Source organism: Cydia amplana, chromosome 6 (genome assembly GCF_948474715.1).
Source record: "Cydia amplana chromosome 6, ilCydAmpl1.1, whole genome shotgun sequence".
Classification (NCBI taxonomy): Eukaryota; Metazoa; Arthropoda; class Insecta; order Lepidoptera; family Tortricidae; genus Cydia; species Cydia amplana.
The window spans coordinates 6296525-6324162 of NC_086074.1; the positions used below are offsets into that span (position 1 = coordinate 6296525).

Consider the following 27638-nt stretch of genomic DNA (forward strand, 5'->3'; position numbering starts at 1 on the left):
CATTATTCGCTGTATAGTAAATGTGTAAACAGGATAACAATAGATAGATAATGCGTTGTATTGATTTCTGGTTTTCAAAGGCCGTGATGACTTGCATACCTTTTCAATGGAATGAATGTGCACTGTGCAGTCATTATAGTTAGAGTTACAAATGTGGATGAGCACTAGAATATTTGTCAATAAACTTTATGATAAGTCGTTTTTCCCTTTAGCTCCACACCATTTAAAACTGGTTAAAAAAAAACTGTATCCAGAACATCTAGATAGATTTTTGAGAGTAGTTTGTTTTAAATTATAACTGTTTGTAAAAAATGAATTTAAAAAGCGTATCCCTATCATATTTAACGTTAAACGGTCCGTCAAACATTATCGATGTAAATCCACCTTTAACGTATGTTTATCTTTCCAGGCGCAAAGCGACGATGACGACGTCGGGCCCGACGACGTCAACGTCGCGGTTGAAGAGAGCCCCATGACCGAATTCTTCGGTGAGGTAAGTTTGCCATGACGCTAGAGTAGTCTGTACGAAAAGAAGAGTCGTGGATTGTATTGGGCCGCATACATTCCACAACTCCTCTCTTTCCGTACATACTCTATCTACATACAAAGAATTGAGTACGGGGGCCATAGGTAAGATGACCATCGTTAATCAACAAACGCCAATCGAAAAGTAAAAATCTGTCGGGATGACAGGTGCAACGAAAAGTAATTTCATCATTTCTTCATTCCATACGTTATTTAGGTTCCGATTCGCGATTTCTATAAACAATTATCACTATTCTTATCTGTATGTCGTGTTAAAATAACTTTTTTGGGACATAGCTAATATACCTATATACCTATATTGGTATAATACCTACCTTCATATTACAACATCAGGTGAGGTGAACCACGTTAATACCTTGTTTGACTGACAAGGGGATGTGACCGTATTTTATGTTATTTCAGGGATATTTAATAATCTGTCATACATAATATTGACATATCGTCAGGTGACAAGCAAAAGTCACTAATTACTATAAAATATTTAAACAAAAATCAACCTTCTTTTCGTACTAATATGGTTCACTTATGGCTATGAACTTGTGGTGGTACTTAGTGACTTTTGCTTGTCACCTGACGATATTGATTTAAACTAACACGATTTTCATTAATAATTTATAAAACTGAATCGCAGTGAATGTTGACACCATTGGTTATTAGTTATTTTTTATCTATGTCACCGTAAAATTGTAAACACTCGTCATATTATAATCTCGCTAGTTACATTATAAACTGACGGTACGGAGATTATAATCTAACCTAACCTAACCTACGTTAGATTATAAACTAACGGGTTCACAATCTTACGGTGTCATGTACATACACAACAAAGACTGCAAAATGTGTGTCAGGATTTGTACGCGCTCCTTTATTCAAGATATTATTATACTTGAGTGACTGTTGTATACATTATCTACCATCTGCTTTTACTATATAATTGATAATCAAGTAGCAACCTATGTCATATCCTGTTTCTGTAAAGAAGGTTCCATAGGATTTATCTTAGACATTATGTTATGACACAATCAAGTTACTTTTCCATGGTTTTATTTTACCTATCTCAAGGCTTAGGTAACGAAGTAGGAGTACATTCTTTCTTATTTCCTGTTCGGTTTATATGCATACAACAAATTTAAAGTAACTCAATGACCTCAATGTCTATGACAAGTACAAAAGTTTCATAATAAATTACGAAACTCCCAAAGTAATTCAAGTTGTTGACAAGAGTGTCATTAATGTAATAAAGTCCTGACAAGTAGAACGGTCGCTCCCCAAGTAAGTAGGAAGATGAGATTTAACTAGAAAATAATATCTTAGGGAGCGTCCCTTGCACACGGCGACTTATCGTAGCGAAACAGTGTCCTTACTCTTTCATAGCGTCGCTAAGTAGCTACTGAATAAGAAAATGTATCTTTTTAGGGTTCCGTACTTAAGTATATAGGGTAAAAACGGGACCCTATTACTAAGACAACACTGTCGCCTCAAAACCTCAGAATAGCATACTATGGGTACTTCCACTCAATTTTAACTCAAGGTGTAGAACTATGGGCTACTGCAGCTGAATGTGATAGACTATTTAGATTACAAAAACGTGCCCTAAGGATAATCTCAAAGAAACCCTATGATTATCCAGCTAAGTTATTATTTATAGAACACAAAATACTTACGCTACCATGTGTTTACATACTAACAGCCTGCAAATATGTAAGGTCTAATCTGGGGCTATATACAACTCGTGGGCAGAACCACGGCCGCAACACGCGCGGCGAGCACCTTCTGCTAGTTCCGCGCTGCCGACTGGCCAAGGTGCGGAAATCACTCGGTGTCATGGGTGTAAAAATTTATAACACACTTCCGAAAGAGGTCATTAACTCAGCTAGTGAGGCAATATTTGTAAGTAGACTTAAGAAAATGTTAATTGGTTTGGCTTGTTACACTATAAGTGAATTTATTTTGAGAACTGCCGATGTCCATACGAGGGGCGTTCAATATATAATGAGAATGAGATGCAAACTCTTTAAATATTAGGAAAGTAAATACTGGCCGGTAAAGCTAATCTACCTAGCTGATTGCCATGAAAAAAAAACTAACTGTTTTTTGTTTTAAAAAAAAATACGGCGATTTCTTTGCGATGCTGTTGAGTACGTTAGCGAAAATGGAGAAAATTGAACTGCGCGCCGTTATTAAATACTTGTGTTTGAAAAATTTTTCTACGGACCAAGTCAATTTAGATTTACGGGACACTTTAAGGTCTAATGCTCCTCCGTATTCGACAGTTGCACGTTGGTGCGCCGAATTTAGACGTGGAAGAACATCGACCATGGATGACCCCCGCTCCGGACGCCCTACTACAGCAGTAACTGAAGAAATTGTGAAAAAAGTCGAAAACTTAGTTTTGGCGGATCGTCGTGTCACGGTTCGTTTTATTGCTGAAAATGTAAAGATTTCAACGGGGAGCGTGCATAATATTTTACATGAACGCTTGGGTATGAAAAAGGTATTAGCGCGTTGGGTACCCAGAATGCTTACTGACACGCAAAAACAAACTAGAGTCGAGATTTGTCAAGAAGCTTTGGACCTGATACAGCAAGACCGGGAACTTTTTTTGGCGCGATTTATAACAATGGACGAAACATGGCTCCATCATTACGACCCTGAAACGAAACTGCAGTCTATGACATGGAAAAGGCCATCATCTCCAACTCCGAAGAAATTCAAGGTGGGCCCATCTGCCGATAAGGTCATGGGCTCTGTTTTTTGGGATGGTAAAGGGGTCGTAGTGATTGAGTATCTCGAGCATGGAGCCACTATTACGGGCTCTTTATATGCCAAACAAATAGCAACATTGCGCAATGAGATCCGTGAAAAACGGCGAGGTAAACTCTCGAAAATTGTGTTGTTCCATCAGGACAATGCACCGGCACACAAGTCCGCCGTTGCAATGGCTGCAATACGTGATGCTGGGTTCGATATCCTTAAGCATCCTCCGTATTCACCAGACCTCGCCCCTAGTGACTTCTACCTATTTCCGAGATTGAAGAAATACCTAAGAGGCAAGAAATTTGAAGACGACGACGCGGTAGTCGCTGCAGTACAAGATTTTTTAAGTACTCAAGATAAAACCTTTTTTAGAAATGGAATATTAAGTTTAGAAAAAAGATATACTAAGTGTATTATGCTAAAAGGTGACTATGTCGAAAAATAAAATAACATTTAATAAAAGTTGTATATAACATACTCATTCTCACTTTTTATTGAACGCCCCTCGTAAATGATATTATTTAATCTAGTGATAAATTGATAATTATCAATTTATATATAATTAGACATTTTTACATTGTATACATAATTATGTATATAGCTTTGTGACGTGTAAAATTATTTATGATTTTATAAATAAATATCTCAATCTCAATCTCAATCTCAATCTGTCCGTCTGTCTGTCACCAGGCTGTATCTCATGAACGGTGATACCTAGACAGTTGACATTTTCACAGACGATGTATTTCTGTTGCCGCTATAAGGTCCGAGATACTCTTGTAAGTTTTACTTACGTAAGTAGATTCAAAGCTATTTGTTAGAACGAGATGCATGAGATAACGTTATTCATCTCTCATTCTGTAGTATAGCTGCGTCCCTACTCACGTAAGTATAACTTACAAGTGTATCTCAGGCCTAACAACAATTTTTTTTTATCGTTCTTTGCATAATCGTACGAAACCCATCGTGCGCGAGTCCGACTCGCACTTAGCCGTTTTATTTTTTGGGATAATATTACACGTGTCGGCCTAGTCCCAAACATAAAGCGATGATAAATCGAATCTTCGGCACTGCGAACATTTTTAGTTATATTTTAAAGCTTACAGTAAAAAGATGTCTATAATACAACCTGCCACCTGCCTCTTATTATTTTATTTCTCATTCTCTGACGTACGATAGGTATCATATGATATGTCTACCTACAATGGAACCTTAAGCGTTATATTCAGTAAGCGTTACAATAAGGCTACACTTAATTGAACTTGACCTCGCATTGTCTTTGTGAGATGTCCGTTCTGTTCTTTTTGTTTTCTTTTTCAGACTCAAAATCCAGAACGTCAGAATTTATTATCTTCATTTATGGGTTGGATGTTTCAACGTGGCAAGAGAGATACTCGTAGCATTGCCGAGTTCTCAAATTTTGTAAACAATGTATGTAACCATAACCAAGTTGTATTATTAACAATGTGCCGCTTTCATTCTAACATCTGTTCAGTGCAGGGTTTTATACGTTAAGCCAAGGATAATAACTTAGAGAAGAGTTGTATAAGATAACATGTCAGGCGCAATGCCCTACATGTAGCCACAAAGGCTCTTGTGCCCAAGTTCTGCTGGTTTATGAGTGAACTAGTTTCTACTTCTACTGCCTTTTTTTCCATTCTGTGTTGTTTTGAGCTTATATTATTATATGGATTACATAATTACTTTTGAACGAAAGATAGGTAGCGTAATGACTGCGATATCTATTGCAGATTCACACCAAAGTATGTTTATGACTTCTTATAATTTCTTTGGTACGAATATTGCTGATTTAATGACTCGAATATATGATTTATTTTTACATTAACTGCAGGTACTGAATTTTCTTTGAATGTAAAGATAAGCCTTTATAATTGTCCGACTAGAATCTTATAATCCTTTCGCTGAACATTTGCATTTCCATTAAGCAGACATGGTGAAGGGGTTTTATTCTAATATATGTTTTAGGAAGTTAGGTAATACCTAGTAGGTATGTTGTTGTATCTTATTATAAACAATATATTTTTATGTTTGTTGAAACTCAAAAAAAAGCTTGAAACAAAGTAGAATCTCAATATCTGGCCTTGACAAATGTAATTGTTATAGGTCATTTTATAAGGATTTTACATATATACATAACTAAACAGCACTTAGAAGCAATAAATACAGTGCAGAAATGATTTGGACGCTCTCTGTTATAACACGGCATTTTGAAATTTGGGTCGCAACGACTAGTAGGTAATCCCCTTACGGGACGAGGATCATGTTATGAATGTAAGTAGTTTCTTAAGTTAAAGATATTCTATTGTTGTATAAAATCTACCGCGGATGGAGTATCAAGACAAACCTTACTGGTTTACCGATACTTTTGTAATTAAGCTTAATTGTGTTGTAATTACCTGAATAATTAATAATAATAAAATAATAATAATCCGCAAAATTCAACAAACTTCCTTATTTGACAAAATAGGTGTTTGCAATAGAAATGTTTATACTGCGCGGTTACTATTTATATGAGATCTGTTACATTGAATTTTCATTAAACTCCAGAACGTAAATAAAATAGTGTGGGATGGGACAATATTTTATTTACGTTCGTTTATCAACGCTTTCGACAGGTGTTATGTTTTACTTGGCGACAAAGCCCTCGTACGGAAACAGTAACTATCGAGAGCCTCCGATACCCGCATTACAAATGTTTTTGCAATCCGTGAATATCGGCAGAACACGGCACTTTTATAAAAGTTGCAGCTTGTTGCTCGCCATTGTTTCACCGTTGTTCTGTTGGACAACATGTTTATTGTTCGTTAGCGTTGTATTCTGTATTGCGAGAGCTCGTCCACCAAGTTTGTTATACATTTTTACATCTGATTCAGCCGCATTCGCGTGCCGAGCACGTGTCGTGTCGATGTTTTGAAACAAAAAAAGCAATAAAGGGACCGCCGTTCCATCTGATTAATGGGTGTGGCCGCAAGAAGTTTGGCTGGCTGATGTTGATATCGGTTACTTACATTTAAACAGGCACTCAAAACTCCTTTATTAGCCGATCCATTAAGATTTTTCGTGATTCAGCGTCTCGCTCGCTCACACATTTCTCAATTTTGACAATTATTTTTTATCGGATCCATTTTCAGCAATGTAAAAGAAAATGATTTTCTAGTGATTTCTTTTTAAGCATCCTTTGAAAAGCGTTCCTTTTCATAAATCTGCTTGGTGGTGTGTGAATGGGGGACATAACAAATGAGCAAAATGGGTGGGGTTGTCAGCGGGGGTGGCGAGCCAGATTCTATTGCGACATTCAAACAATACGCGGTCCTCAATTAATGGTAGATGGATGATCATACATGCTCTTTTCCCGCCATTTATTTTAACAATAGAGCCTGTTAATGGTCATAAAAAACTGTTTCAAAGTTTTTACTACAAAGTTTTATTTGTATATCGAAGAATTGATTCATTCATAAAAAGTAAGGGCTTTTTGTTATTTTTGTTACGAAACAGTTGAAAGTTTCGCGGCGAAACATTTATAAAAGTGCCGAAACTTGAGCACAAAAGAAAGTTTTCCGTCTCGTCTACAGATACTCCGTGATTCGTCATAATTTTTTTTGGGATATAGATATTGTTATGTTTTGTGAAGTATTGGCTTGTGATACATAATTATAACTGAAAAGTTACATCTTTAATTATTTTGATTTGAACTATTTGAAGTAAACCACACTCTAGCAATATTATTTCGTGACAAACATTTCATTTCAATTATTCACATCCATCAAATTCTTGTTTAAACATACATTGCTAATAAGCTCCCCCATACGTGTATCGTGTATAGTTGTATACTATGTATGTGTATTGTTAATATTATAAACGCCCCCGGAATTTTCTTGACAGATTGTAATATGACACGTTGTAAGCAGTCGATAAAATTCAACGTCCGCCTTTCTCGTATCAAAATTCGTCATGAAATTTCCGGACCCAGGTTGTAAAACTGACTTATTCTCGTGAAACAGCGTGCAAGCATACTACAAGCCCCTCTAACTTGGAGATTTTGTTTACATATTGTTTGCTATTTTCGTGCTTGAGCCGCAGAATAGGATTTACATTCATTACAACTTTCACCAAGCAAAGTTAACTAGTTACGCTAAGTAATGACACGATTTCCCACTGCATATGAAACAAATGCACCACTGCAAGATATCATAAACATAAATTGTGCCTATTTGACTGAACTCAATCGGACAATAAAATCAATAAAACTGCCTAATAATAAATTAACTAATCCTGAAATTAACTGTGGTGGTTTAATCTACAAACTAAAAGTAAAGCAAGAGTTAAAAAAATACGCAAAGACTGTTCTAGACTGACTTAATATATAACACGAACCTACTGAACACCAACATGCAACAGATAGCTATCTACGTCACGTTATAATTAAAATTGAGGGCATACGGACGAATCAATGACTCGTCCATCAATTAGATAAGCTTGCTAAAATTTCGGGTACAATTCAACCCAGTTTCGCCGGCACATTTGTAACTTTGTAAAGTTTGTAACAACCTCGCCGTAACCTGCTCTTCAGTCAACCTGTCTTGCCTCGCGACAGGCCTTCGCTGTATCGTTCCAATCTATGCAAAGGACGGTGCTTGTTCTTGTATTGTAGGCCTTGAAAACACTTTAAACGAATTGCTATGCAGCATGATCACAAGATCTTGATAGTTAAGTGGATTCTGCGTGCAATATTCAGTCCGGGGACGAAATAACATTTGATATTAAACAAAACTATTAAGAAAATTAGCCTAATCCCAACAAGACAGTGTTGAAGTGAAAAGTCAGATGGCAGTTGCTTTCGTAGAAACTTAGAAAGTACTAAGATAAGGAAGATTGTTAAACATCACAATATTACGATTAGGCCTGAAATAGTGTATAATAGATAACGCGAAACGTTTCATATTAATAACAATACTTCCGTGAGACAACGAACGTACGTCATGATCGATATCACGAAAGTAAAAATCTAACAATTCGTATTTAAGTATGTAGTTTAGGAAATTTATGGTATGTCAAATATGTATTAGTCAAGTGTGATTTGCTTTTGTGTTAATGTTTACCAGCCCTAGTTTTACTTAGATGAGGTACCTACTTAGCTTAGGTTAGGTTAGGTTCCGTCACGTTTTGTACCTACTTAGGTACAAAACGTGACGGAAAATTTGATTAACGGCAACATTCAACTAACTGAAAATGTAGGAAGATAAAACTCGTACAGTGAAACTAGCTGGGGCAAAATCAACTGATTACATTACGCTGCGCTGCCGTTGGCTCCTACCAAGGCAAGAATTCATTTTTCTAAAGAATAAAAACGTAATTCATAACGATTTATTCATTTACAGTCATAGTAGTAAAATTATCTAATGTGGATATGCTTTCTGCATTTAATAACAAACAAATACTTATGCGAAATTGCGGAATTTCTCAATTTCGAATAATTGCATCATTATGAGATGTAAAAAGTTTTAGGTCTATGATTTTATTTAGGAATGTAGAGGCGTGCATATGCATGACCTTTGCAATAACAAAATGTCATCCATAAACGTGAAATTGTTGACATTAAGCATTATGACTGTCTCTATCTCTAATTCTGTCAAATTAGATGCAAAGTTAGCTTAGACGGACTGTCCAAGTCTCAACCATAATATTCCAATGTAGGTATTTGTAAATATTTATTTTTGGTAATTATAAATAATATCAGTATAATGAAAAAATATCCACTATTCCAGTATTACTAAAAACTAAAAGTCAAACTCTGAGAGTCACAAGTCTCCGGGCGGTTACAGTGACATAAAGTCAGTAGTATTCCTTTTATGTAATGGATGAGATACGAGATCAGAATATCGTCACAGAAAAATGACGTAGCAGAAGGCGACCTTCATATACAGGGTGGTCCAAACCTTGACGTCCAAAATTTTTTTTTAGATTCCTCTAGTCGTGGGCTATCAGAATATACCCCATGTATATTAGCCGATTTTTTGTAGTTTTCGAGTTATGAATTTTTGAAGTTTTTTTTGGTGAAAATTTTGGGGGTGAAGTAATTTAGTCATAAAAAAAAACTATTAGATTTTTTAGGATGTTTCTTCTTGTAACATACTCCTTAATAAATGACGTAATTATTAAAAAAAAAATCAGCGTCCTCACGTTGATACAAGTTGTAAAAAAACATGACTGAAATAATTTTTTTACACTCAGGCATGTCAAGCTTAGATTTTGCGCTTAAATAAAAAAAAATACAAGCTGTTACAAGGACTTCTGCTGATTTTAAAAACTGATAGACCCTAAGTGTTTTACAAAAAGGTAAAAAAAAGTGACACTTAATAGTCGAAATTTGACAGAATCGGCACTCAAAGGAGCTGAGGTCGAAAGTTCCCAAATTAGTGAATCACAAAAAAATACGGTTTTATTATTCCTAACTTTAATAAAACACAGAAATGACCACGATGCATCAATGTTGTGACATGCGATAAGCGAATCATCATTTGGGTAAGCTTAATCATTATCTTAACTGGACCGGTGTCGCGGCGGGTTGTTATCTACAAAGGGTTCATTTTTACCTGCTCCCACCCCGCCGACTACTGTCTCCATACACACTATTGTTTAATAAGTTCACCTCTATACACACACACCCACACACAAACCCCCCCCCACACACCCACACACGCACCCACACACACGCACACCCACCCACACACACACACGCACGCACACGCACACCCCCCCCACACACACACACACACACAGACACACACACACTTTAATGCGTGTGCGTGTGGGTGTGGGTGTGCGTGCGTGTGTGTGGGTGTGCGCGCGCGCGTGTGTGTGTGTGTGTGTGTGTGTGTGTGTGTGGGTTTGTGTGTGGGTTTGTGTGTGTGGGTGTGTCAAGAGGTGAACTTATTAAACAATAGTGTGTATGGAACTATGGAGACAGTAGTCGGCGGGGTGGGAGCAGGTAAAAATGAACCCTTTGTAGATAACAACCCGCCGCGACACCGGTCCAGTTAAGATAATGATTAAGCTTACCCAAATGATGATTCGCTTATCGCATGTCACAACATTGATGCATCGTGGTCATTTCTGTGTTTTATTAAAGTTAGGAATAATAAAACCGTATTTTTTTGTGATTCACTAATTTGGGAACTTTCGACCTCAGCTTCTTTGAGTGCCGATTCTGTCAAATTTCGACTATTAAGTGTCACTTTTTTTTACCTTTTTGTAAAACACTTAGGGTCTATCAGTTTTTAAAATCAGCAGAAGTCCTTGTAACAGCTTGTATTTTTTTTTATTTAAGCGCAAAATCTAAGCTTGACATGCCTGAGTGTAAAAAAATTATTTCTGTCATGTTTTTTTACAACTTGTATCAACGTGAGGACGCTGATTTTTTTTTTTTAATAATTACGTCATTTATTAAGGAGTATGTTACAAGAAGAAACATCTTAAAAAATCTAATAGTTTTTTTTTATGAGTAAATTACTTCACCCCCAAAATTTTCACCAAAAAAAACTTCAAAAATTCATAACTCGAAAACTACAAAAAATCGGCTAATATACATGGAGTATATTCTGATAGCCCACGACTAGAGGAATCTAAAAAAAATTTTTGGACGTCAAGGTTTGGACCACCCTGTATACATATCAGCTTTATTTTAGCGTTATAGCAATATCTTGTTATCACTTTTGATAACACTGGAAGATGCTGTTTTTTTAGGGTTCCGTACCCAAAGGGTAAATAAAAAACGGGACCCTATTACTCCGTCCGTCCGTCCGTCCGTCCGTCCGTCTGTCACCAGGCTGTATCTCATGAACCGCGATAGCTAGACAGTTGAAATTTTCACAAATGATGTATCTCTGTTGCCGCTATAACAACAAATACTAAAAATAAAATAAAATAAATATTTAAGGGGGGCTCCCATACAACAAACACGATTTTTTTGCTCTATTTTTTGTTGATGGTGCGGGGAGGATTCCGCAGTCCGACTCGCACTTGGCCGGTTTTTTTTAAACTACATATTATCCTAAAAACGGAATTAATTAAATATTTGCACCAGGGATGTTGCGAACATCCGCATCCGCATCCGCAACCGCGGAACTTCCGCATTATTTTCAACATCCGCATCTGCATCCGCATCCGCATAAAATCGATGCGGAGCTTATGCGGATGCGGATGTCGAACAAGTCGGTACAGGAACGTCTTAGCGGCGGCGTAAGTGCTAGGTAATTTCGTCATTGCCTATAACGAAATCGTCTAGATCCAGAAAAGTCGGCGAAGTTACTGTTTAATAAATATAACGCACCTATATTCTTGCTCAAATACTAAACGTTTCGTTGTTTTTAATAAAAAAATACAAAAAATGTAATATTTGACGTTTTCAAAGTACCTAATCTTGACATCCGCATCCGCATCCGCGGATGTGAGCCTTTAAATATCCGCATCCGCGTCCGCGGATGTCAAAAAATCTGCATCCGCAACATCCCTGATTTGCACAGCAAACTAATGCAAACAACAGGTATATTATCATTATCAAGCGTAACAAAACTCAAAGTAGCTAAGTATTTTTTGAAGTGAAAACTTTACTCATGACTATGCAAAATGATCCTAAAGACACAACGATAGCCAAAGACAGTCGAGAACCTTAATCTTTGCAGCTCTCGTGGAAAGTACTAGTTAATTATGTAACCTATTTAAAATTTGAATTACCTAACTGCATTTTTAGCATTTACATTTTCTGTGACAGCGGCACATTCGGCAGCGATTCCCTAACCCCGTACATACACGCCTTTTTCTTGTTGTGCCACAAATACACCATACTTTTGCTTTTCATTTCATCCACTTGTTCAGGATATTACGGCCTGCATAGGCGAACGATGTACGGCCAGCAGACGACAACTTTGGACTTAGATTCAATAGCTTGATTGTCAGTATTCAAATTACCATAGTCCGGTTTCTGTACCATTACGTTACGCTAAAGATGTATACATTCGTTGCGCCAACGTAATTCCGTATGCGCGATCCCCTAACTCCAAACACTTCACGTCGGTTTCCTTTCGTGCCGCGAATACGCCATGCGTTTGCGTTTTCATTTAATCCACAACTACTGCGACATAAATATTCACGGCGTGGCGGCTATTCATCATAATAGTGCAGTTCATTTACATGTTATTATGTGTGATGTGCTAACGTGGTCTTACTGTCGTGTCCTCATTTGAAAAATATATTGTCCACGAACGTGCGACCTGACAAATAGTGAAGCGGGTCTGCAGCGTATACGCCACTTGCATTAAAGAAATTCCAATTCTTTCAAATGGTACAGATACTACACACACACACACACATACACACACACGGATGTACACAGCGAGCTGCATTATGAAAGGAATTCATTCATTAACTGGCCATGCACTTTTGCAGCGGGGTGTACAAGCAAATGGCGAGTACCCAGAGGTTAATACAGAGAGTACAAAATGCCTGTGCGCGCTTTTGCTTTGATATCCCTCCACGCTCGCACGTGACACCAACTTGAATAAAAACCACATTATGGAAATGTCCACGCGTCAAAAGGGATTTGTTAGCCGTTCGTCTGGCTCGCATTTGGTCCAGGTCGCTGTTTGTCCAGTTCGCGTTTGGTCCAATACGCAATTTGTCCTAAAATCCGGACCAAAAGCGAATTGACTTAGTAGCAGTTGGTCCCAATCGGAGTTCGCCATATACGCGTTTTGACACACTCGCTGCTCGCCCCAAATGCGGTTCGTCCTATACGCAAATAAGCCTTTTTCGTCTTTCTTTGACTAATTGGACGTTTAAATATTGTATTAGCCTTTGTTTTACAAGGCCTTCAATAAGAAAATATACGAATGGTAACCACTCTCCCCTGCCTACTCGTCTAGATACGAGTAGGCAGGGGAGTTATTGCACGGTTTGAGATGTTAAAATCAGATAATATACCTACAATCCTAAAGCAGCGTAATAATTGAAAGAAAACTCTCATTTGGGCAAAACAGTTTATTTATTTAAAAAACAACTTAAAACTTATCTTAACATCAACAAAAAAAACCTATACTTAGGACCTTGTCTTGGCTTTATAACACCAGTGATACATTATGTTTTACACTTCCTTAACCTTTAAAACACTATAAGCGTTAAGATAGAAGGAAATTAAAATCAACAAGTAACAGACTTGTTAACGAAGCATGGAATGTAGCTAAAACACATTGTTGTCTGTTTGACGATGTCATTAATATTACGTTATATAACGTCCAATTAGTCAAAGAAAGACGAAAAAGGGTTATTTGCGTATAGGACGAACCGCATTTGGGGCGAGCAGCGAGTGTGTCAAAACGCGTATATGGCGAACTCCGATTGGGACCAACTGCTACTAAGTCAATTCGCTTTTGGTCCGGATTTTAGGACAAATTGCGTATTGGACCAAACGCGAACTGGACAAACAGCGACCTGGACCAAATGCGAGCCAGACGAACGGCTAACAAATCTCAAAAGGTCCATTTAGCGTCACTTATGTTTGGTATTGTGCACTACCGGGTGCCTCCGTACCTTTACGATAAGCTAACCTGGGCTCATAACTCCAGATCCTCAGAGGTCAGATCATCCAGGTATCTGAAACTTATTTGCCCTCATCATCATTCTGCGGCCTTTCGTGGCAGTTTTCGGTACACTGCCACGAAGTGTTGGAATGACCTGCCTCCACCAATCCGTTCGCTGAAGTCGTTGAGTGGCTTCAAGTTAAAATGTCGGTCACACTTATTACAAACACAAATTGAAACGTCACTGCAATATAACTAATTAACTAACACATGTACACGTAAAAAAAAAAAAACTTTTTTCTTACAAATAAGTTCGTACAAGTCCTTGGGTTAGTGCGGCGTTAAGTATCTGTACATTTACATTTTATTTAAATAGTCATATTATTAAAATAGTAAATATTTGTTTTGTGGGTAGTTTTTTAAGTTATTTAGGTTACAGTTTTTTTGTGATTCCTTGAATTTTTTTATTTTTATAATTCAGTGTGTGTTTTATAGTTCTGTTATTAGTATGTTCTTTTTGTTTTCTTCGGTTGTTGTTTAGTATGTATAAATTTCTGTGTAGCTTACTCTTTTTATGTCTGTTTTTTGAGTGTCGTTGGCGTATGTGTAGGGTTTGCAATCCGGATCCGAAATGTATGAAATTATCCGGATCCGCGGATCTTCCCATACATTTCGGATCCGTCGTGCAAACCCTACGTATGTGTCGTCTCATAGTTTTAAGTCAGGTCCCCACTGAAAACCAGCGCCACGGATTGCCGCGGCATTATGCTGAGTGGGGGTCCTATTTTAGCGTCCAATATTTTTTTTATGCCTGTATGTTTTCATTTCTATTATGTAATATGTTGTGGCGTTAAATAAATGTATTTTCTTTCTTCTTCTTCTTTCAAATAAATTTAACGTTATTACACACAACTAAACTTGCAGGTTTTTAAATACTTGAACTTACAAAAATAGAGGCTCAGATGGGCCCACAGGCACAGGCTATGAGCGTACGCCACGAACACTGGATGGAGCTTTGAATAGAGCGTAACGCTTATGCGGGGCGAGGACAGCCCACTGAAATGTAAAGGCCATGTATTCCCACCTATAGCTCCGGTGAGGCGAATTCTCCGGCCATCCAATGTAACAAGACTTAAGTCCCTAACAGCTGTGGATAATCAGAGAGCACGCGTATACTGGTTCCTTTGAGCCTCCGCCTCGTTCGAGCTAGATAAGGAATGACATCAAAGTTCTGTGGAGATTAGTCCCAAGCGTTGCAGAACAGGTTAATTACAGAGTCGAGGTGCTCGCTTGGTCGAGGACCGGGGCCGCTCTGTTTATGGAAATGTCAACTGGAGTTCCGTTCACACCAAAACGTTGATTTTAGGACGTTTGCGACTGTCTACTCCTCTAAAATGCACATGCCGGAAAGTGTTTTATTTATATTTGACTAAGATATCTAATTCTTTTTTCACATCTTTATTATCTTCTAACTTGTTTTTTTGATTGGGTGCCGACATTAGGGTGTGACCCGGCAAACTAATTGAAAGAACCTACATATACAATACAGACAATACTGTATATTTGAACTTAGAGATAGGGAACGATAATGACATTTCTGTCCTCACGATAACTTCACACCGGTCGTCTTCTTTTGTTTGTTTGTAAATATTCGTTTTTACAATTTATTAACTAATACCCTAAATCTTATAATAAGAATAATAACAAGAACAAATCCCACTAGCAAAGTAAATCCTTTAAAATGATTTACATACATGTTTTGGAGGTTCTGTTCATCCCTCGCTCAATATAATTTATCATATGGACGATACGCCAGCTCAGCATCTCCTTCGGTTATTTTCTCCGTCTAAACAACGTGACCTAAATTCGCTCTTTGACTAGGTTTATAATTATATCAGAGTGCATTATACGCGGAGTCGGTTCCCACGCACTGCCTCACTGTTTACGTTGTACGTTGCTTTATTGCGCGAACATTGCTGTAAACTGTTGAGTGTTAACCATTCATGTGTTTACGTCATTCTCGTCTGGCTTTGCTGAGTCAATACTGAATAATCTTATTGCAGATTACGGCCAGTCCGGGCGAATAATATGCTCCCACTTTTAATGAAATTTCAAAAGTATGTATATTTTTACATTTTTTTAAGAGTCGATATGTCACCAGTCAGCACAGTCTGTTAACAATAACCTGTAAACAATTTCAGTGCCACACAATATGCTAAAATTAAATAACCTTACACTTAATAAAATAATTAGATATAAATATAAGTATTGTTCTATGGCCCCGACCATAAATCCTTTGTGTTTTTTTTACAAATGAATACGTACAGTCAGCGGCAGAGGTTCCTGAACGGGCGAGGTGTTCAAGATTGCCTTGACACGCTCTTATTCTGTAACAATAAAGTCGCGTCAATATAATTTTGAACACTTGGCCCGCTTGGCAACTTCTGCTGCTGAGTGTACTTTGAAGTTGTAATTTTCAGAATTAAGAATAGGTAAATGGGCTAATTGGTTCAATTTATTGTGACGCCGTGATATACAAGCGCCTGGTCACAATACAAGTGCACAGGTGGAGTCATCTACTCATTATTTTTAAAGTACTACTAGCATACAATAGGTTTTTTAGCACAATTATAATGTTTTAAAGAAATAATTAACTAAATTTCATTTCAAAATGTTCACGTTCATACTTGTAAGTTATTTAATGAAAATAAATATTTTCCTTTACTACAAGAATCAGTCAAAAGGAACCATTTCAGCAATTTTATAACAGACAATAACCACGCCCTCATCTAATTCCCGTCTTCCCCGGGGTTTTCCTTGACGGGATATAAGGTTTTTTAGTGATGTTAACAAACCTTTGACGCGCCCGGGATTCGTGCGGCGCACATTAACGAAGACTTATGGCATATTTATTTAAAACACGTTCAGAATACACAGGAAAATTCTCAAAATTCCCACGGGGCGAAATAACGGCTGCTGAAATTAAAATTTGCTTTTCGTTTCGGTTGATCCGCGAGGCCTTTTAGCGCTCTACGTGTGTAATAAGCGACGCGAGGTGACGCAGCTCTGTTTAAAGCAAAATTTTAATGTTTTTCATTACATGATGTTGTCGTCTCTCATCGTTTTACGTTGTACTTAATAAAGTTAAGATGCTATGAAAAGGCTAATGATGAGCCCTCTGTTGAGTTCACGATCACTCGTGAAAATATCGTTACATAAATCATTGTCATAAATTTCGCAACTCATTATTGTATAAACACTTCCTGACTTAATTAGCAAACATAATAATGTCGCTTTAAGAAGAAACGCAACGTACTGAAAACTGCTGACGCGATGCGTAAATACTTCGCACCAAATTTACGGAATAACGTACTTCATACCATACATAAGTTTTGGTATTGTCAGCCCCTTATTCTATTTTATTTCGTCTTATGTTAGAAGTGGAATATTTCTCAAAGTAATTGCTTGATACAATCCCTAGACTACGAAGCGCCAATTTAAAATACATAGCTAGAAGTACTCGCCGCTACAAAACAAATTATGTGACTCAGCAAGTTGTGCGGTAATTCCGTTGAACATTGGGTAATGCATTGCTTGTTGCGGACTTGTTCTTTATCAGTTTTAACTTAAGTAAATAAGATAACATCGTTTTGACGTAACATGTCACTGGTGTCTTCTGAACAAATGTTTGCCTACTAAAAGTGCACATCCTTGAGTGTTTCCTATCTATAGATTATACTATTTAACTATCTGTCTATACTACGAGTTAGGGGAGGTAGGGGATCATTGGGCCGTCGGGAGGCTCGGGTACCCTCTTGTAAATCAGGACTTATTACAAGGGGGTGCCCGAGCCTATCCCGACTGCCCAGTACTCCCGTACTTCACATAAAACTCATTATTCTCAAATACAAGTCATATTCAAAGAATCTTCTCTTTCGTCTGAATTCTCTTACTATCATTAACTTAACGAACCCTGCGACCTGCTAGGGTCCGAAGCCAAGTTTTCAAAGCACAAAAAAATCGCTTCGTGTGCTACGGCGTAGCGCGTAGCAGCATTTTTTTATATTTGGAACTACAGTCCCTCTTAGATCTTAGACGCGTCCGTGAAGCAGGTACACTACCGGTACACACTTTGTCTAAATAAAATAAATATGAATGTAGATCTGTTGGATTACCTACCTACTTCAGTTAACGTAATTTTTTCTTATAGTGATTACAAACAGTGTTTGAATCTAAAATTGGTACATACAAACATTGCAAGCTTATAGAAGAAAACTTTTATTAAGCGGCAAAGATTGTTTCAATGCGTACCAACTCCCGGACTTCTGAACCGGATATTGGATCGGGCGTTTATCCCCCTAATGCGAATAAAGTGTTAGGATGAAATACAGCCCACAGGTTCAATCTTTCCAATCAAATTGTTTCAGTGGTTCCTTATTGCGATCGACTTGTTCAGACACGAATCCATTTCAAAAAACATTTTCTAGTCACCGATTTCTTCTATTAAATTAAATTTCGTGCTTTTGATAATGCTTACAATTCTAAAATGCCGACTTGCCAATGAGGACTATATTTCCGCACATGTTTGGTGAACACCTTTTTTAATCAATATGTAGTGCGGTAATTTGTGTTATTAAGAATATTATAGCTATAGTTACACGTCTGACGATGACGATGTTGTTTCTAATATTTATCATGCAAATTCAAATATTATTAACTCTCATGTCTTCGCACCTCTACTGTTGTCTTTGCATTTATATTGTATCTTTTCTGGTGTCTCCTTCGATTTCTTCGTTTACAGGTGGGTCAGGTGGAGTCACTTAGAACGCTGATGTTCACTGCCATTCTCAGAACTCCATTTGTTTACATGACTTACGTCGCCCCCTTTCATAGTCGCTAACTTCAGTCTCTGCTCTTCCTTTTCCGCAGTCAAACATTATAAGCTTCTCAGTTGGCTGGGTTTCGAAAGCCGTATAGTAAAACTCAATATAAAATGCTATTGATGCTGCAAGCCGCTCTCGCACTTCTAACAATAGCGGCGAGGTTATCACGCGGCGTCCGATAGCGACTATCGCAGTAATCTCATTAATTGGTGAATCACGCGCAGAACCGACTTATCAACCGGAATGTACACTGTGCGTCAGATTAATAACTTAAAAGATCCAATAAACAAAAGATAACCCATTTAGTAATAGAAGCCTGCTATTATCCATGATGTAATACATTTTAAGACGGACGCAATCAGAGCTTATGATAGCGGGGCCTTCTGACAGTGCGAAAAGCGCCAAACTAATGCGACGAGTCGGGTGCATAAATTTTTCATGGATACCATCTTCAGATCTAGGCTTTTACAAACGTAAAACCATTCAGACGTAAGACTTTGGTTAGTTAATTCCTGAGGTATAAGAGTGAATTATCAACATTAAAAATACAATAGAACTGGGAATCTCTAAGAAATCTGGCGGTGAATAAGTTAATGATCTGCTTCCGTCTTCATCTGGCAAACCAGTTCTAAGGACCCACATTATATGACTTAAGAACTGATGTGTCACAATTTATATTGACTGCATGATTCAGACTATTAAATAAATCACATGACTACTTTGGGTCTAGATTATCCTCATGAACATTGAAAATATTTCCTCATTCTTTGATGAACATTGATAATACAGCTATCTTAAACTCTGAATTGAACACTGAATGTACAAAATGACACAAATAAAAAACAAAAGATCTTTGATCCGACTCAGGTTGGCATAAACTGCTAAAATCAAATCACTTTCGTCAATAGTAGGGTAAGAAGAGGCGCACGAGGAGAATTAAAGGAAAGAAAAGATATAAGATCGCATGTTTTGTCGAACAAGTGTTGCACGGAGGAAACTTGAGCAAAATTGCGTTAACTTGGAACGTAATTTTCTTATTTACTTGTCTAATTGTAAGTAAGTAAGAGTAATAGGTATGAAGCAGGATAATGAAGATTTGCGTGCCCTGTCATTCTAAGATTTCGTTTAAATTGCTATTAGATGTAGCTGTAGTCTCCCATAGAACATGTACTCGTAGCTAGGGTGTACTAATTTATAGTGAAAAGAAAAAAACAGACTATAGTACTTTTTATGATCACTTGATCAGAAATTGTTATCGCGGTTGCAAAAAATTTAACCGTAAAAATTTCACTATAAATTCGACCACATTGATTATATAATTTGCCAGATCTGAAATTGGTTTCTCGGAATTTTAGCTAGGTATTATTTGAGTCATGGATATTTCCGTGTAACGTACTGTTACTATGTGGCTGGATTGATTTGCAAGACTGCAAAAACTAGGGTTGCCAGATCGAAAGGCGCTATAATCGGGAAAAAATATAAATTTATCAGGATTTTGGGACTTAAGTCGGGAAAAAAAAACATTCAAATTAAAGTAATTGTATTAAAAACAACGATATTTTACATTATTGGCACTACGTCAGCTCCTCTGCCCATAGACGTTTTTATATAAAAATAGTAATAGCGACGCGGGTCGCTAGCTCGCTCGAAGACAATTCGGAACTTGAAATTATTGTTTTATAACGTGAAGCTGTTTTTCGGGACACTTTTCACTTTGTCGGGAATCGGGAACACATGCTAAAAATCGGGAGAATCCCGCCAAATCCCGACCATCTGGCAACCCTAGCAAAAACCGATGAAGGATCAGTCTTCCACTTCTCTGACTTTTCTAATTTCGGCTACTTTCAATTCGTTTCAGAGAACTGTAAAATTTAAAAAAATATATATTCAAAGATTATTCCTTATAATGAACTGTTTTAATTTCACGATAGAGTCTGTGTGGAAAGAGAAGAGATCCCATACATTTCACGACTCTTCTCTTTCCGCACATTCTCTAGAGTCTAGAACATAACGATTTCTTGTCTGTGCAACCGTTTCGCTGCCAGCTAAACTTGGTAAAGTTTAGTAAGTACCTATACTAAAGCCTTAGGCTTCGCTTCGCCGCAAAACTTCATATACCAAACAACTGTTGCTCTTTTTAAGTGAAATATACTTAAATTAAAAGCAAAGTTACCAAACGTAGAGAGCTCCGAATTTACAATACCTACGCAATATGTACCTAAAGCGACCGTAAACTAAGTTTCACGGACTTGGACTGTTTGTTTGACAAATTGGCAAAATAAATTATCAATTTGAATCAGCTTGTTCCTACTTTGATTAATTTATCAGTACTTACCTACTGAATCAATGATTATTTTGATTTGAGGCTCCGACTTGGGACTTTGTGAGCACATATTGATAACGTGACTATGAATGAAGGCTGTTTTATATAAGATTTGCTTATGCTTGTTGTACTGAGTGAGTCCTCTGTGTTGAATCTTGTGGGTCGGAGGTTACATGCAGTTGATAGCATCGTCAATTAGAGGAATTCTTACCTCCTGACTAGCTGTGCTGGATTTTATTAAAAAAAAATCAAATCTGCTAGTGTTAATGACTTTTGCATACATTGTTCCGACATGGCTTAGATTCCTTTCGCCATCTCCTGTATTTGGCATGTTGCCAGGCCACGTTTGCAACCAAATTTTATGCTAAATTGAGCCTCAAAAGCACTAGTTAACTCGTGGAATTTCAGTACATTTAGCGTACTCATAGTGTTATGACTGGATATCGAGTGCTTGCCGACGGTCACACTGTTTTAATGTGCAAATGTGTGTTTTAATGCCAATGTGTGCAATTATAATTGCTGTTCACTGAACACTTATTATTAAACACCTATATTGCAAAAACCATAAACAGAATGATCGCATTCAGCGTAAAGCTTGTGTTTTACATGTTAATTTTAGTAATTATGTTCGATAGTAGTAGTGGTCTGCTGCTAAACAATAACATGCTTATTATGTGCTATTTAGGAGCGAGTTGTATTGCACCACGGAACTTCTTAACTGCTTAAATATGTACAATGTACATGATGTCGCCAACGGTCATTCAATAAAAAACAGTTTTACTTTACATAATATATTAATACGGCTTCTGATGGTTTGGTGCATGCTGCCAGGTCCCTAAATTCCCTAATTCTCTTTTTAACATGTTTAACTCAGGCTTTTGGTATGCAGTCTCAATGTGGTTAACATTTCGCTGAAACCTAAGGCGTCACGAGATTGACAATTTGACAGATTATGTTGCCTTACTTGCTTTCGATTCATATTCTTAATAAGTCAAGCATACCAGTAAACATCACATATTTTAACGCTATCATCAAAACCAATAAACTATGCACTTGCGGAAAACTTGTTCGTAATATTTGATGCTGGCTGAGTGCCAATTTTTATATCAGATATCTCCTACCACCCAAGTCGTCATACTCGTAGTATTTACTGGACTGAAAGATAAAAGTCCGTACCAAAACCCATCTGCATTAAAAAACCTTTAAGCTCGATGAGTAATTAACATCGTTCAGCGCGTTTTCATCGTATGCACGAGAACGGGCCAGCGTGCGTCATGTTTTCAGGCGAACTAGTGTAAAACAGCCATACGATCAGTTATGATTGTACATTTCGTGTGATTGACAATTACTATTGGCCGTTTCCAACACCGACTAAAGCAGCTGTCAATCGGACTTACTTGATCGTCTGATTGAACAGTTTGACAGGCGCCATTGAAGCAATCGATTGATTGTTTGAATACGTCATTGACAATTATTTCTCATTATTGTTTTATTTTTGTAGAATACGGCGCTGCTGATAAAAGATAAGAATGCTAAAATTAACGGTCATTGTGAATTGTATTGTACATGTTTTTATTTTCAGTTGTATCTTTATGGACTTTTAAGCTAAATTTCATAAATGATTACTTTTCAACATACGTGACAATCATAATCGTCTGACATTCGCAATTGATCCACTCCAAATCCGTCGCAATAACATTGGAAAAAAAAACACTGAATTTTCGATTTGGCCAAATCAACCAGGTTCATTTAGTGATTGGAGAAACCCTGGTATTTTCTATGCTACATAATACTTTTGTACATAAACTCGCTGACCCAATTTCTACTTTTAACGCCCTGTAAGAGCACAGGTTTTCAATGGAAAAACAAAATTCATTAGTAGCCACGTTGTTAATTAAAGTTTAATGAAGCTTGAGAATTGAAAGTGAATTCTTAAGGTGGATTTTAATGCATCTTAATTAACAAAATACTTATATTTGATTGATTATACGCTATTATAAATTTTTTTATCTTTCGTTTTAGGTCAGGCTTTTTATAAATTGGATATTCAAAGAAAATTACAAAATATGTACGCAATTACAATAAAAAAACCAAGGTTTCCTTCTGTCTTTGACAAAGTGTGCAAAGACGGATTTTAGCTGCCGGTGTGTTAAGCTTTTAACCCTTTAACCGCCGCATGCGCAGTCATAATATGTCAGTTATAATAATCAACTCTATTGACAGCTATTAACATTCAAATTTTAACAAAAAATGTTTTATGACATGCAGTAAGGGGTTCAAAAAGGATATTGTTTAGCTGTCTCAATGTCTCTCTTAAAATAATCAAATTTTTGAAGTCTAATTTGTCCAACTTAACGGTTTCCAATTGAGCTGAAATTTAGCATACCCACGTTATTTTCTTTACAATGTATAGTTATCTGATCTCATGATGAAGGCCGAAAGTGGTCAACTGGTCATAGAGAAAACAAGGCGATTTCATTGAGTTTGGACTCGGTGTATTAGAACATTGTAGTTGAAGAGAAAAGTTACTGTCTGAAAACCTGTACCTGTATTGAAACATAAAGTCTGTGCCTGTATTGAAACATAAAGTGAGTGAGTGAGGGATGTAGAATAAATTCAATATACGCGATATAATCCGTTTTAATAGTTTTATTTCATGAGTAACTATCGCGGTACCCGAAGCCAATATTATAAAGTGATTGTTTAAACATTTCCGTGAGTGAGGTAAACCATATAAGATGTACAGCGTTATATTTAAAATAATTGTTTGTTGACAGGTGGAAGAGATACGGGAGATGATAGACAAGATTCAAGCAAACGTGGAGGAGGTGAAGAAGAAGCACAGCGCCATCCTATCAGCACCGCAATCAGATGAAAGTACGTATACAACTTAATTTTATAAAATAATCAGTATAGATTATTAAATTGTACAACGGGACTTAATCGCGTATCTAAGTTTCAAGATTTACCTCCGACGTTTCGAGGACGGCGTTCTCCCCGTGGTCTCGGAGAAGAGTGAGTCGGTGAGTCTTCTCCGAGACCACGGGGACAACGCCGTCCTCGAAACGTCGGAGGTAAATCTTGAAACTTAGATACGCGATTATGTCCCGTTGTACAATTTAATAATGTGTAAAAATCGTGAAAGTTTAAATCAGAATCAGTATAGAGTTGGTATACTCGTATTTACGCAAATTTCAACGAAAAGAAGAGACAATCTGCAAAGGGTACTTTTTAGAGTGGTCTTTGAATCAAGCGCTTCGTAATATAGGACGTATTATAGTATAAACAGAGTAAACATCGGTAGAACCTCTTTGGATAGACCAGGGCTAGTTGCACCACGCACTCTACCAACGAACTGATCAAATACAAAGCACTGTTAAACTTTTAATACTTGTACATGCATATTTAGTGAAACCGTCTTGCGTTAAAAAAATACACGAAATAAAAGACACTTCTATGTATTTCGTGAAATTATCAACATGAAAATACCACAAAAGGAAATTATGCAGGCGAGGATTACACGATTCACGTCGTGTTCGTTCGAGTCTTCAGAGGGCCTACCGCGAACCACGTTCGACGTGATGCCTCCCTGTCACACTTACGTACGAATTTACAAGTGCGACAGAGAGGAAACGCGTCGAACGTGGTTCGCGGTAGGCCTTCAGACTATCCTTCTAAAGTTGCCGTTTTGGTGCCGACTGAGTATGCTTCTTAGGCTATTTTCGAAATACATGTGGTTCGTATATACGTAGCGTGTAGGGGAAATTTAAGGTATTACAGTAGAGTCCGGTTATAACGACGCCCAAGGGACCGCTGATATTACGTCGTACTAACCGGACATCGTACAAAACGAATTGCCAATTTTAATATATTTTTTTAACCAAAATAATTAACGTCACTTTGTATTTATTAATACTTATGCGACAATCAAAGAAAAAAAAACATTTCCTTTAAAATATTTATTTATGTTAGTATTACAACACTTTGTCTTAAATGGAGAGACTTGTGTGTTTAGAAGAAGCCACTTTTCAAGGTACGCGTAGTCAACCCACTCGTCATCCGCAAATTACTCGAATCCCGTAAAATAAAAAGTCGTAATTCTTGGGGATCTAATCCAGCTGACGTTGTTTTATCACACAGTTCCTATGTCCATATCCTGTGTCCATAGATCAGCTCGAAGGTACTTTGGAAGGTACCTACCAAAATATTGCATTGTACCTAACTTATGTACATAATTATGTATGTGAAGTTTAAGCTCAATTGAAAAATGGGAATTGGGTTTTATTTAGTTTGCAAGACTACGAAAAGTCACATGACTATTTCATCTTGCTGCGTATAGGCAAAAGGGGGAGGGGAGTTAGGTGCGCGGGACGGATAAGCTTCTTACCAACTATTTATTTGTAAACACTACGTCGCTCGTCGTTGTAACCGGACTTGACGGACGGATGATGAGTAAATTTCCGGCGTTAAAAGCGATCGGTCGTTATAAGCGGAGTCATAATAAACGGTTGTACTTTCATAGTAGCTCGTACTAAAACCAAACAAGTGCCTATACTTACGTCGCTATAAGCGGTTGGTTGTTATATGCGAAGTCGTACTAATCGGACTCTACTGTATTTGTAATGATTTTGCTTTTACGCGAGAAAATTCATCTCTAATAAATCCTTTAAAATTTATAATATGTACTTTACTCACACACATCATAGTTGAACGTTTCAGAAAATAATAAATTGCTATGTATTAGTATATGGGTTATCTGTTGACGCGACGTCACGACGTAGGTGGCCTGAGTTAGTTGATCGGGATAGATTGAATGTCGAAGTTGGTGGCATTTGCAGTGCGGGGGCGTTCGTATGTCTGCCGCCGTGGGAGTACGTGGGAGTTTGCGGGATCTAGCCATCCATGGAATACTTCGCTAGACTCCATTAACTGTCCTTGTTTGATCAGTTTGGAGGACGAAACTAGAGTAAAATTTCCACTATTACTTTAGTCATTAAAACTTGTTTGAGTTTTATGAAATATGTTAGAATATGCTTATTATGTTTGACACCATGGTGAAGTGGACATATAGACAGTCTTCTTTGAATTTGAACAAATCTTTTATTTTACAAGCCCTTTTTTTAACAAGTAAATAACAATCTGCTGTGTTATTAAAGTACCTTATTTACGAAATGTACCTACCTAACTTACAATGTTCACAACATTTCGTAATTTTAATGAAATATGTAGATGGTATCATGCAACGTAAGAGTTCGTGTAACGCTACTATAATTACATATGCTAATGCCTCTATTGAAAAACTACGGCGGTAAATCTAGGTAAGGTCAGACGACTAAGATATACACATAATAAAATTAAAACTATATAACAGAATACACATAAAACAAGGTTATTGCAGACCACTGACTCGAAGTGAAACAGACATCATGTCAAGATTTTGTGGCTGTCACGATAACACGGTGGCTAGTAAACGAGATGTGTCTGGGAATTTGATGTATGTCACAACAGGAATCCAAGCAGACACACATTGTTTTAAATTTAAATTGTTGCAACGACATTTTAATGTATCATCGAGTTTTCACACTTGACTATTTGTGATAATTTGCTTGTACAGTATGTTTTGGTCTGTGATTGCTGCGTATTATACTGTAACTGAGTTTCCTGATCATTGCTAGACAACTTGGAAGAGTATTAAACATATATACGAGAAGAAGGCGGGGGCGGCGTCTCGCGGTCGGAGCTGGCGAAGGCAGCTCACCGATGACGCATCGCTGACTCAAACCACATGCCGATTACCGAATCAAACTAAATAAAACGACCATTCATGCTCTACGAGTATACGCTCCGTACCCGTAGCACATTAGCGCATGTTGCGTGTACACAATATATAGATGTAGGTATGTTTATGTAGCAACTAATTCCCATAGTATGTATTACCATGAAACGAGCTTTTGGCGTAGACCGGCAGTACTCGTAATCGTACTCCCTTACAAACTTTACTCCCCATTTTACCCCCCATTGGGGATTGCTTTCAACGTAAAAAAAAAGGAATGTATTTATATGTTAAACCGTAACTGGGTTAATTGCGTGACCATTTTTATCAAAATCCGTATATTCGTTGCGGTGCTCTCCAACTTTTTCTTATAATATTAATAGTATTTCGTGTAAAAATCACCCGATTTACTTTAAGTTTGAATAAACTTGGTAACGTCCAGCAAAAAAACGTCGGGCACAATATTAATATACACATAACTCACGTTCTATTGTGTAGATAAAATAGATATCAAAATCTTACCCGGGCACCATATGAATAGAACATCTCTTGTATTGTCATTTAACAACCCACCATATTATGTGATATAGGTATCCTGACCCATTTCACGAATAAGTGTACCTAATAAGTCCTAATCTAAATTTTGTTGGTTATATACGAATTCGCCCGTTTTACGGTTGACAACAAACTTAGCCGAATTTAACGCTGTTGTATTTGTTCTTGTTTTATGACTAATGAGTGAAGGTTTGTGGGGGCTGATT

At 37.3% G+C, this 27638-nt stretch overlaps 1 protein-coding gene across 6 annotated transcripts in view; it reads left to right on the forward strand.

Moving 5' to 3' along the window:
- Nucleotides 1–27638, forward strand: part of LOC134648766 (syntaxin-1A) — a 76794-nt gene that overhangs the window by 30010 nt on the left and 19146 nt on the right. For all 6 annotated transcript variants that reach the window (XM_063503322.1, XM_063503317.1, XM_063503320.1 and 3 more), the window contains exons 2-3: nt 410–493; nt 23882–23981. In XM_063503322.1, coding sequence (XP_063359392.1) covers nt 410–493; nt 23882–23981 — 184 coding nt within the window. The remainder of the gene's footprint in view (nt 1–409; nt 494–23881; nt 23982–27638) is intronic.